The sequence below is a fragment of the Blennius ocellaris genome (genome assembly GCF_963422515.1).
Source record: "Blennius ocellaris genome assembly, chromosome: 1".
Taxonomy (NCBI): Eukaryota; Metazoa; Chordata; class Actinopteri; order Blenniiformes; family Blenniidae; genus Blennius; species Blennius ocellaris.
The window spans coordinates 17,377,317-17,389,973 of NC_137650.1; the positions used below are offsets into that span (position 1 = coordinate 17,377,317).

Consider the following 12,657-nt stretch of genomic DNA (forward strand, 5'->3'; position numbering starts at 1 on the left):
ACGAGTAATTAGTCTAATTCATACCCCGTACACAAATTATATGTGAAAGTTATGCATCGAAACAGTGGCTGTGTGGAGATGGTTTGGGGCTACGCACATCTCCAACTTCTTTATCTTGAAGTCTCCAGTAACCTACTGTAGATTGAAGGACTAATGACATCAGGTAATACTCACCAGGTTGTACCAGGGAGCTTTTATGAGCACGACACTAGTATCGTTGCATTTTTTGCAAAAAAAAAAAAACTGATTGTAAAGTGATCATCCCACCGTATGAGCCCGAACTACCACTACTGCCTTTGCACTGCAATTTATACTATGTTCAACACAGATTAGGCTGGTGTTCAATAATATATTTGTGTTTTTTTCAATATCCTTCAACTTTTGTTGTTCTATTGTCTTTGTTTCCTCGTCTTGTCCAGTGTCCTTCCTGCCTGATGTGATTCATCACTGTGAGGTGAAAGGGATAATGCCCGATCAATCAATCAATGTCGATAGCTGAGCTGAGTCAGATGCATCCTGACAGCGTCTCGGCCTTTTCCTGATCAGCTAAGGGAGTGGACGGCTACAATCATTCACCAAATATACTGCCGCTGTTATAATGGCTCCCCTTCTCTTTCGCCCCGAAGGCTGAGATTTTACATCAAAGCGGTTTTGTCATTTTCTTGTCAGTGAAACCTGTGGGAAGGTCGCTCAGTCCGTCAAATAATGGAAATAAGACTGATGACTAATCCCAGAAGTAGCGATCGGTGTACGATGCACAGAAATGAATCTGGTTGTTTCAGTGACAGTGGCTTTTAGTTTATTGCCTTTGATTTGAAGCGCCTTTAACGCAAAATGACAGTTCTGTTTCGACGTGTCATAACGTGATTGATAAGATCACGTCTGAACACTGTGATCTATGTGGTTCTGAATCCAAAAGTTTCATCATTTAAGAAGAACCCCAGAAGAATCAATAAAGCAGCAACAATCTTTTTGAAATGACCAACAATTATGATGTAAAGTGGGCGTCCAGAGCTGAGTGTTAGCAGCTGCTTCTGCAGTGGGTTGTGTTACTGTCTCTGATCAGATTTATGGATGATGAGCTAAATGGACCGGCTATCTACCATCACAGCAGCTTCTGGCTCCATCACCAGCAGAGCTTTCCATCCATGTACAGGAAGTCAGTGTGTGAGGATATCCATTTAGTGGAAGATCCTATTATTCTTATTCAGTCCATTAAAACCAATCGCGTTACTTAGTGATTAACAAAACAAATGTCTCTCATGTTGGAAACTCACAAAACAGAAAATGTATTTTTAACAATCACTCACCGTTCCGAGTTATAAATGTACACGTCACTAATGAGCCATTCTTCAAACTCCAGCCTTCAGATGAACAGCATAAGATGTTTTAGAGGTCCTTTTACACAGGGATGGTGCTCACAGTCACTGAAAATGCAACTTTTTGAAACCGCTGTGTCTCCATCTACGTGGAAACACAATTATTTCTGAATCTCTGCTCCTTTTCCTGGTCACTGTTCCTGTAGTAACTAGTAGTTGTGCACATGCTCAGTAGATTAACAATAAGAAAAATGCTTCCTCGAGGGTGTCATGACTCCCAGTCCATATTTTCCTGGGACTTGGTAGTTTTATAGTTGACAGTCACTGTAATAACAATCCAACTTGATCATCTGTCCATACCAATGTCCATGGGCTCCCATTGGTAATGTCTAGAGTGGATTGTTCTCCATTACATGTGTGTGTGGTTTTATTCCAAACATAAAAACAGAACCCACTAGTGGCCTGGCAGGGTAACTACATAATTTTCAGCTTTCTTACAGCTTCCGTGGAAACGGACATCGCGTTCACATTGTCGTTTAAATGCAAAACCTTTCTGAGATGAAAACACTAAAGTATGCTCACTTGAAACATTGTCACATTCAAGGTGGCTCTGAACTGATGTTGCGATCTTAAAGCTCAGGCAAACTGTGATCTTATTAAATGAAAGCACTGATCCATTCCCTTGCAGATCCGAGTGACTTCCAGGCTATCTCAGCTCTGTGAGAATGTTCACGTGCGGCGTGGGAGCAGGAAGAGGAGATGGGAGGCTGAGCGGGACATGACCCTGACCCACCTCTGCATTGAGATAAGGAGGCTTTAAACACGCTGACACACGATCACACATGACGGCAGAGACAAACACACACTTCCTGAAACACTATCTGAACACTCAGAAACAGGTGGCAGGGTTCTCCAAACACATCTCCTCTGCCATGAGTTCAAGAAGAAGACAGAGGCCGACACAGCGGAAAAACTGCTGTTAAGGCTGGGCGCAAAAACTGCCATTCTGAAAGCTGTTTATCCTTCAGAAGCTCAGCCAAACTCTTGTCAATAATTCACAACACTGGCTCCACGTTCACCTGCAGCTGAGAAAGTTCACTCTTGTACAAGCACATAAGGATCTTTTCTACTCCAAACACACAAGCACTGTCGACTGCAAATGAAATACTAGATTCCAATGCAGTGTGAGTATGTGTGTAGAGCTTCGTGAGTGCTGCGATGGTAAAAGACAGAAACAAGCTCGGAAAATCTGGACAAAGCAGAAGTTCAAGGCGCTGCTTACTTGATGTTTTTCAATGAAAGCAGCTTCGGCTATGCTTTGACCAGCTTAGCCGCATTATGGCTGTTGAGCAACTCAATAACAAAAGAGGATTCCAGAGTGAATTTAACAATACTTCAACAATGTTTAACATTGAACAAGATCTAAGCAACACCAGCGTTGAAAAACAGACTGTGCTTTAATTCATTGCTTCAAGATTTTTTCACACCTTGACCACAGAAGTCAGAGGCACAAAAATCAAGAAAAGGGCAGATTGCATTATCGCCTCCGAGAACAATGAACAGGAGACTGTAAAAGATCTTGGATCATCACAGTTGTCCACATAAACAGTTCATACTTAAGACTCAACAGCTTGTCAAACTGTCCTTCGCTCAGATTAGACTTGTGATCGACAACCACTTTTGCACATTCGATATGACACAAGTCTTTTATTTAGCCTTTGTTTACCCCTCAATGGCACCAGGATCTCATTTTTAAGGAAGATATGCCAGACATGAGACGTGCAGCGAAATGAACCACCAATACTGGAGGTGTCTGTATTAGTTTATTAAAGACTTTGATTTCATTGATCCCTCTAATTATGAAATATAAGAACACAAATGTTTCCCCATCGAGGTGGGTAGACAGATGGACATGACCATGGGCTTTCTCCCAGATCAGTCGAGCCAACAGATTGCTTTTAGGATTGGCTATAGACCTCCTCACCACACGACAGTGAAGGTGGACACACCTGGTCTCACCATAGGAAACAAACTAATCCTACTTTATTAATCCCCTTGGGGGGGATTTTTTTTCTCTGCATTGAGCCACATTGTGGTGCTCCATGGAGCTGATGGGGATCAAAGGTCAGGGACTCACAGTGGTGACTCTTTAGCTGTGGGAATCGAACCTGCAAACTCTTAAATCAATCCAATGGGAGCAGTTTGTGGTTCAGGGTCTTGCTCAAGAACACTTTGAAATCGAACGTATAACCTTCCTATTAAGAGACGATCGCTCTATCAACTGAGCCCCAGCTACACTTAGCCTTGTAAAATAAGAGCAGTCAGCAGATTTTCTTTCCTTGGTGTGTAAGAAGCAGGAAAATGGTGTAAAGATTTAATGAAGTCTGACAAGGACAGAGAAGTGATAGTGACCGCTGGACCACTCGGTCAGGCTCATATCGTGGTCAGTATCAATCAAAAGCACATCAAGGAAAGAAAGGCAGTGATTTAAGTCTCAGTGATGCATGTGGTGTGTGAAGACTATCCTGTGTGGTTGGAGACAAAAGACAAGCTACTGTAGCTCAAATTCCTGCAGAAGTTACTGCTGGTTCTCACTGAGAGTTGTTGGAAACAATCCTACTTTACAGTTGTTCTGTTGTCGATCTGTTTAGTGAATTTCGCAAGATTAGATAGCATTGGTCTTTCTGTTTCTACAATTAAGTATGACTAATTTCTATTTTTTCACATATTATAGTACACATTGGACATATTTGAAAGCAAATGTCTTCATTTGCGTATTTTGCATAATTTCACTAAACACAACAAACTTGTTTTATTGTTTTTTTAATGGTGTTTTGGGGTGGGTTACATTCCAGCTGTGGGGTAGAAGAAAATGAACGAATTCCCCAAATGACATGAAAACATGCCCCCAAGAGACAGAAAATCTTTCATGAGCTGATTAGTAATGAGCATTATTGATTTTCATTTCATTTCGGCTAATGCTGTTCATATTTCAAACTGTCTGCGGGTCAAAACAAAGCACTCATGCCATGCTGTAATATACCAAGTAATGGTCGCTCCACTACCAAGAAACCAACTGTGTGATAAAATTACATCCTGGATTAGAAATACAGTGAAGAGACGCGACGAGTATTCTCCGCTGTGTGTTCATTCATAGTAAAGCTGCCTGCCTGCTTTTCCCTCTCTGTGATCTCCACGGGCTCTTTTTGAAGAAAGACGGTGAAAGTTAATGAAAACGGAAATTAACTTGTCATGTTGCTGTGTGTGTGTGTGTGTGTGCGTGTGTGTGTGTGTGTGTGTGTGTGCGTGTGTGTGTGCGTGCGTGCGTGCGTGCGTGCATGTGTGCATGCATCAGCATGGTCCTGTCCCTGGGAGGAGTTACAGTGCTGTTAGGAAGACATATCGAGGCCTGTGAACCCTCACCCCCGTCGTCTAAAACAGTAAAGCACTTCAAGTCTGGACACTCACCTTCTCCCATCAGCTGGGCTGAATACAAAACAACTCCAGGAAAGAGTGTGTGTGTGTGTGTGTGTGTGTGTGTGTGTGTGTGTGTGTGTGTGTGTGTGTGTGTGTGTGTGTGTGTGTGTGTGTGTGTGTGTGTGTGTGTGTGTGTGTGTGTGTGTGTGTGTGTGTGTGTGTGTGTGTGTGTGTGTGTGTGTGTGTGTGTGTGTGCGTGCGCGCGTTGGGCCTCGTCTATTAAATGGTCTTTCAAAGAGTCCTTGAGACTACCTGCCAAATCCAAACCAAGCAATATACAAGGAGTAGTAAAACCTGCCAGTGCGTGTGTGTGTGTGTGTCTGTGTGTGTGTGTGTGTCCGCCACAATGTCAGCCAAGACACTAACAGAGCTTTTCTTCTGAAGCTTGGGCCACTGCCACCTCTTACCCCCCCCAAGCCTTGCCGGGGGGATGGATGAGTAAATGGAGCAGTGAGAGTGAAAGAGGAGGAGGAGGAGGAGGAGGAGGAGAAGGATTGAATGGGTTGAGGATTCCTTTACTCACACAGAAGGGTACAGTGGTTGTGATGCCAACATTTAAACCATTATAGAATCCCTGTGAAAGTTTGACCGCATGACAGAACACAAACGTTTGTAACTAACCACCAACCTGAACACATTTGCACAATACTGGACAAAAACATTGCAGTATAGCTTTCCCAGTGACAAGTTGATCTAATTCTCTGTTTCTCTTTTTCTATCCTCAAACACCAATCAGAATAGCAGAAAGGTTCTTCCGCTGGTTCTGGAAAAAGTGTCCATGATGTCTCTGTAGAAATGTCTTGAAATGATTGTGCTGGATCTAATGCTTTAGAAAAAAAAAATGTAATTAAATATAACACAAGGAATAATCTGGATGTTAGCTCTGGGATTCAAGTGTAAAACCGAAGACTAAAGACGTTGCTGCATAATTTGCATAACGTTTTTACAGTTAATCAATCAAAATTAACAAATTGAAATTCCAGCCTTAAAACGAACAGACTTAAGTTGAAGATCTAACTTAAGTAAATTGTGTTTAAATGTAGGTTTAATGTTTCTGAGTCTATTTGCTTCAAACGACTCAGTGCGTGCAAAACATTGCCTAAAGCTATGCTAAAGTTAAAATAAACGTAGGCAATATTCCCACAAAACAGTTTAATGATTCAGGTCATACGTTCGGAGTTTCGCCTGTCTCAGTCTCTGCGGACGCTGTGTCAGCCGATCACAGTGCGGCGTGAGAGGAAGTGGCAGGAATGTGGGGAAACGGCATGCTGGCGATTACACGGACACACCGAGAAATACGGAGGGACAAAGTTGTGTGCTTAATGTGGCGATGTGACCCTCTCCTGTATCTGACTGGCTGCTCCTGACACAGCAGGGCCTTTCTTATCGCCGCCATGTTTTTCAACGTGTCTTCTCTCTTGCCCGATTCATCACTTCTCTCTCACAGCTTTTTCTCCTCAGACAAGAGGCTCCATTGTATTTCCAGCGATGCCTCGGAGTCCCAGGCCTTGGCATGCCTGTGCACGGTGTGTGTGTGTGTGTGTGTGTGTGTGTGTGTGTGTGTGTGTGTGTGTGTGTGTGTGTGTGTGTGTGTGTGTGTGTGTGTGTGTGTGTGTGTGTGTGTGTGTGTGTGTGTGTCCCACTTAGAGAACAGCTGTCACATTCAGCCGTCACATGTTGCACAGCTGAGATCTGCCGCCGACGGTCCCCATCAACTTTCAAGAACGACTCCATCACTCTCTGCAGATTCCGTGATATTTATTCACCCTTTTCAAATCCATATTTCCCTCAGTCCTGTCAGACACTCCGATCAATCCGTCTTCTGCTTCTCAATCCCTTTCAACCTCCCACCTCATCCTCTCTGTCCAGACAGAGTAGGAGTCGAGGTTTCAAACCTCCGGAGGAAGAGCTCCAACATGTGAGCACACCACCCAGCAGGTGTTTAATGTATTTGTAAGACAATCCCACATGGCGGAGCTGGCTTTAATCATTGATTACTTTCTTTTTCTGTGGCCAGGCTTTTATCTCAGAGAGGAGACTCGAGCTCTGTTGAAATCCTAACGCGTGAAAGCGAAAGTGCACACACTCCTGAGAAATATTCATCTGCCTCAAAGACACAGCGTGACCATTAGTGACTTCATAAAAGCACACTCTCCCCTCCCATAAAGATGAGTGGGAGATTATTATCAGGACCATCAGTCGGCAAACAAACAGTTTTAAGTCCTCAGGTAAGCACGCTCCGTTTACGCAACAAGGTTTCAAGCAGAAAGGCGTAGTTTTTGCATGTTTGTTTCAGAAAAGGTTCGGATTCACGCTTACGTTTTGAAAATAATGTCCGTTTACATGGAACTGGCAGAAACGCTGAAAATTATGTCGTTTTCATGTTGGATCCACGAGTTGGCGCTGTTTTTTGTCATGAAACTATGGGAGTCCACGGACATTCTCGTGGACAGACGACCAAGTTGTATTGTTATTACGGTGACTGTCAACTTGTAAAACTACCAAGTCCCAGGAGAATGACTGGGAGTCGTGACACTCTGGAGGAAACTTTGTTCTGATTGTCCAGCTTAGTGAACATGTTTCAATGAAAACGGAGTCATAGCATTTTCAAAAAGTTCCACCTTGGGAGCTGTTTTTCAAAAAGGTGTGTTCTCAGTTGGTCCGTGCACCTTTGTCATGGAAATATGAAAACAAATTGCAAGGAAATGTTTCCATTTTCATTTGAAAACGTTGTTGTGCCAAAAGTGTCTCAGTCCTGTTTAATCAGAGCAGCTGCTGCAGCAGTTTTATCCCTTTCTTATTTTGTTTTAACCATTGTTTTATTTAAGAGTCTTATGTAACGCCCATGTGATAATAGCTAATAAAATATCTGGCAATAATGTCATTTTTTTTGTGCCTTTTTTAATGTAATAAAGCACACAATGTAATAACTTTCCAATAATTTAATAGGCTACTCAAACCATTATAATAACATTTTGCCAATAGTGTAATAAATGATTACATGATTGAAGCAGCATTAAAAAAACATTTCGAAATGTAATAACTGCATCAAATTAATGTAATAATGCATTAATCAAAGCTGCATTTCTTGGAAATAAATGTTTTTTTGCAGGTTTTGTGCAGTTTGCTGATGAAAAATCATGGGATTATTTTCATGTATCATTATATTCATGTATATTTTTTTCTTTTATATTACATGTTTGGCTTTATTGCTTTCAGTATGGTCAAATTATGTCCATCCTACTGAGCTTGTCCAGAATAACCATTCACTACGGCTGTGGAGTGCATGACCAGTCGCAGAATTTCCCCAATGCCACTGTAATTTAGAAATAATGGCAATTGTCATATGAAAAGCTTTGGACAAAGCTCCTCACAGGTGATCTTTTATTTTATGTCCTGACAGAAACTGAACTGAAATCTGGTTTGAATTCAATATTGAGACCATTCAAACACCCACATGGCATTTCATTGACTTTTTGAGAGCTGAAGTCTGCACACCAACACGGTCTGTCTTAGTAAAATTAGCACGTTATCCCCGTGCCAAGAATTCTGGCTTCCACAGTCCAAAGAAACACATGTTAAGGTTAACTAGATGAGATAAAAGTGATTCGGAAGAGATTTTAGTGGTGCCACTGCAGCTGCTCTGTTCTTACCAGTGACGGATATTATAAATGCAGCTACGACAGCTGTGAGGTTGCATCATGACGTCAAAATATTTCCATCTCAGCATGTGATTGTGAGTCTGAAGCTGAAGGCGGACGGTCGCAGGGTTTAACTCCTTGTCCTTTTCAATGTCAAGTTCTTTCATATCAATATCTAAACTTGATTGATATGTAACATTTTACTGAACAGAGGTAAAAAGCAGAGGTAATGTCAAAGTCCTTTCAAAAAGTTCCATTTTCACGGACATAACGTTGGAGCGTTTATGAAAAGTTGCATTTTCAGTGGCTCGGAGCACCATTGACGTGTCAATGTACACCAAAAACTAAACAAAATGTTCAATTTTCAGTTGAAAATGTTACGTAAAAAGGGCTATTGTCATGAAAGCTGAAGACTTTTCTTAGGCCCGTCCACACGAGCCAAAACCACCTTGTTGCTCCCTGGCGCTCTTAAAAAAAAATTCTATCCACATAGAAATATGAGCGCGGCTCAACACGAATTACTAGCTATGGCAGTTCTTTAGGGGGCGCTTTCACTCACCAAATACACCAAAAACACAAAAGAAGACATAGAGAACATAGAAATAATGAAGAGTGAAGACGAGAGAATACTCCGGCTTATCCTAATACTCCAGAAATCCAACATCTGGCCTCATCAAGAGGTTCAACATTGTTTGCCCTTTGCCCGTCCGTTTTGGTGTGGACGGGCCCTTAATGTGAATAACACAAGACAATTCTTGTAATTCCCCTTCTCAGTTCAGCTGACACACACAACCACATGTAGCAACAAGAGGAGGAAGACGTTTATCAAAAACCCCCATCTGCTGACTCAGCAAGACACGTCATTAAGTCATTAACACACACCTGTATGCTCGCTCACATGCGCGCACACACACACACACACACACACACACACACACACACACACACACACACACACACACACACACACACACACACACACACACGCACACAAAATCATGATTAACCCCAACTTTAACCCCACTGTGGGTAAATACATTAACACACACCAGTGCTGGAGCGACACAATAAGCAGCTAACGGTCCGACCCATCACGTTGTCGCCCCTCAGTCTGGTAATACCATCCCTTCTCTAACGCCCCGGGGGAACTCTGTGTCTGCAGGGTGGGGGTCTCTGTGTCTGTCACCAATCCTCTGTCTCCCTGGAAGACGACACACAAAAGCCCTCGCACTAATCACCCTCCTACAGGCTCGGACCGGCTCTCATCTCTTTAATTGTCTCTCAAAACAAACAGATGTGGCCGTTAACTGCTGGACTGCTGCTCCGAGTCTCATCCTGACAATCCAGTGTGATGACACACCTAAATAAACACGGGGCAAATGTCCGGGTGTCTTCATTGTTTAAGAGGGAGAGATAACTGCTCCAGAGGAAGAACCCCCAAGGACATATTGTTGTGGAGAGATACAAGCTCCCAGAGTCAGAGTTTTTTGCATTCACTCTTAAACTCTCTTTAAGAAGATGTTGAGATGAATCAAACTGCAGATATTACACACTTTAACACACGTCAGTGATGAGATGGGAAAATAATGAAGGTTGGAGGATATTAGAACCGGGGCTGGCTGCACAATATATTGGGAATTTGTAGTTATCACGATATCGACATGGACAATATACAGCAAATATATTGTTTTTATGCACTATGTTGGGGGTTTTTTTTTCGAACATAAACAAGATTTTTTTTTTTAAAGCAATAAACATCTTAAAATATGTAATAGCAATAAAAAAAAGAAGAAGAAAGTCAAACTTCTGAAGCGAGCTTCAGAAAAGTTGCTGGCGAGAACCGCAGACAGAGAAATGAGGAGAAAAACTGTGAAAAAAAATAAATAGAATAAGCATAAAATATGGTCTGGGCAAGAGAAAGAGCATTGTGATTTGAAGAACAGATCTTAATGTGTCCATGGCAAATGTGTATCATTACAAATCACAGGTTGACCTCATATTGTGCAGTTCTAATTATTATAACAATGTCATTTATTTGAGAAATATGAGGCCCATAAACACAAGATGGGCCTCGTTTCAAACTCCTTCTAGTTCAGAGGACACATACAGGCCAGTTTAATCTCATTCTGTAAATCTGTTTGATGTTGTGAAAAGCCAGAATCAAGATTATTACAAAAACCTGAATGAGTCCAATTTTGAAATGAGGCCAAGTACAGTTTTTGCTTCCACAGAGTCACAATGTCTGCAGCCTTCAGCTTGATGCCAGTGCTACTTTACTACTGTTACTGAATCTGTGCAAACAGTTTTGTTCAGTCCGTAGAGACCGGTGTAGGTGTTTCCACATGAGGTTTTTAATCGGACAGGTGTTTTCAGAGAGGGGGAACACTAATTTTCAAAATGTAGATTTACAGGCAAATATGTTTACGGGAAAATTTTGAGGAATACAAGGTTTTGTTACAGAAGCTACTTTTTTTTGTTCAGACTTTCCGACTAAATCTAGCATGTATTGATTTCATTTGTCTTTGTCTTTTAATGTATTTATTTACAGTATCTTCAGCACCACTGTTATCAGTTTTTGCATTTTTTTTTTACACTTTCTAAGGTCATCTGGGGCCAGATTGCACTATTTTGCAGTCCTGTTTTGATCCATGAATCGCAAACTTGCAATTGTTAATAGCCAACAGCTCCCACCAGAGGCCCTACATGAAAACTACATCATTTCCAGCTTTTCAGCATTTTGGTGCATTTCAACATTGTTTTTAGAGAGGAAAAAAACGTAACCTTTCAAAACCAAAGTAAATTAACAGGCAAAGACATGGAAATGCTAAAGTTTACAGGAAAATGTTGAGAATTACAAGGTTGTATTGGTGTTATAGAAGCTACTTAGTTTGTTTTGGCTTTTCCTACTAAATCTAGCATGTTTTGATTTTCATATGCGATCATGTCTTCTTTCTGTATCCACATACCACTATGACGCTTTTGGACAACTTTATGGGTGTTTTTTTAAAAACGTTTTAAGGTCACCTGCCATATGTTTCATACACACACATTATCAAAGCTGTTTGTTTGTTTGGTTGTTTGTTTGTGTTGGTTAATTCAGGTGTGAGTTTTTCTATAAATGGCTAAATGACAGTTGTTTTTTTGTTTTTTGTTTTTTTACAAAGCCAGCCCGAGTGGAGCTGGACGTGAACCCGGGAGCGGAACCTTCTTCCACGGGGAGCTGACTCTTTACCTCGGCGTTGAAGCCGCTCCGGTCTTCCGCTCCGCGCGTGCCCACCGCGCACAGCCACAGCAGCGCGAGGACGCTCCGTCTCCAGGGCAACCGTGAGCCGCTGTCCCGTGACGGGGCCATGGTCCGGGAGAAAGCGGCGTCAGAATGCTACGATGCGACGTCTCGGAGCGGATGGTTGAGTCCCAGAAAGGCTCGTTGAAGCTCTCCGTGTGGAAGAATCCTCCAAGCAGGGTGGAAGAGTCCGCTCACATCTTGTGAACCGGCTCGGTCCGCTCCTCAAACATCTTCTCCCCGCGGGGACGGGGGCTCCTCCACAGCCGCTTCAGTCCACTCGACCCGGTGTCACTAACAAATGTCCCCGTTAACATGCTCACATCCACACCGGGAGGAAAGAAAGTTCTGACCGTGAACGGAAAGTTCGGCTGTTTAAAACCGAGACCTCTCCTTGAAAAGATTTTTTTTTTAAATCCCTGTATCCGTATAAAAGTCCTCCCCGGGGCTCAGGTGCTGGTAGCGGGGATCGCACCGCCGCTGCAGGTCTGTCTCAAGTCCCGGTGCTCCGAGGTCTGGCGCTCCGATGCTCGGAGGAGTTCGGGATAGTTCGGAGTGTTTCGGTCCCGCGCGTGGACCTGCCTACAAGTCCTACCGCCACGGTGACGTCGCTCGCCTATGTCCTTCAAAACAAAAGTTACCAGTGTGACTTTTCGTTATATCCACACTGTTTTCATATAATCTGTAAATTTAAACCGTGCAAAAAATTATGTTTCAGTAGTATCATATGATCTAGAAAAACAGAGGTCCTGATTTTAGATAGCAATGTAAAGTCGGATGAGTTGTTTATTATCGTGAAGGCGAAATGGGGGCCGCTTCTGTGATTGCACACACACACACGCACACGCACACACACGCACACACACGCACATGCACACTCACACATGCACGCGCACGCGCACGCACGCCAGCACACACACCAAAATCCTCATTCATC

At 42.7% G+C, this 12,657-nt stretch overlaps 1 protein-coding gene across 1 annotated transcript in view; it reads right to left on the reverse strand.

Annotated features, from left to right (window-relative positions):
* mmp15b (matrix metallopeptidase 15b) overlaps window positions 1–12,240 on the reverse strand; it is a 29,556-nt gene extending 17,316 nt beyond the window's left edge. Inside the window, exon 1 of the mRNA XM_080495627.1 lies at window positions 11,670–12,240. Coding sequence (XP_080351753.1) covers window positions 11,670–11,789 — 120 coding nt within the window. The 5' untranslated portion in view covers window positions 11,790–12,240. The remainder of the gene's footprint in view (window positions 1–11,669) is intronic.
* Window positions 12,241–12,657: the final 417 nt, after the last annotated feature.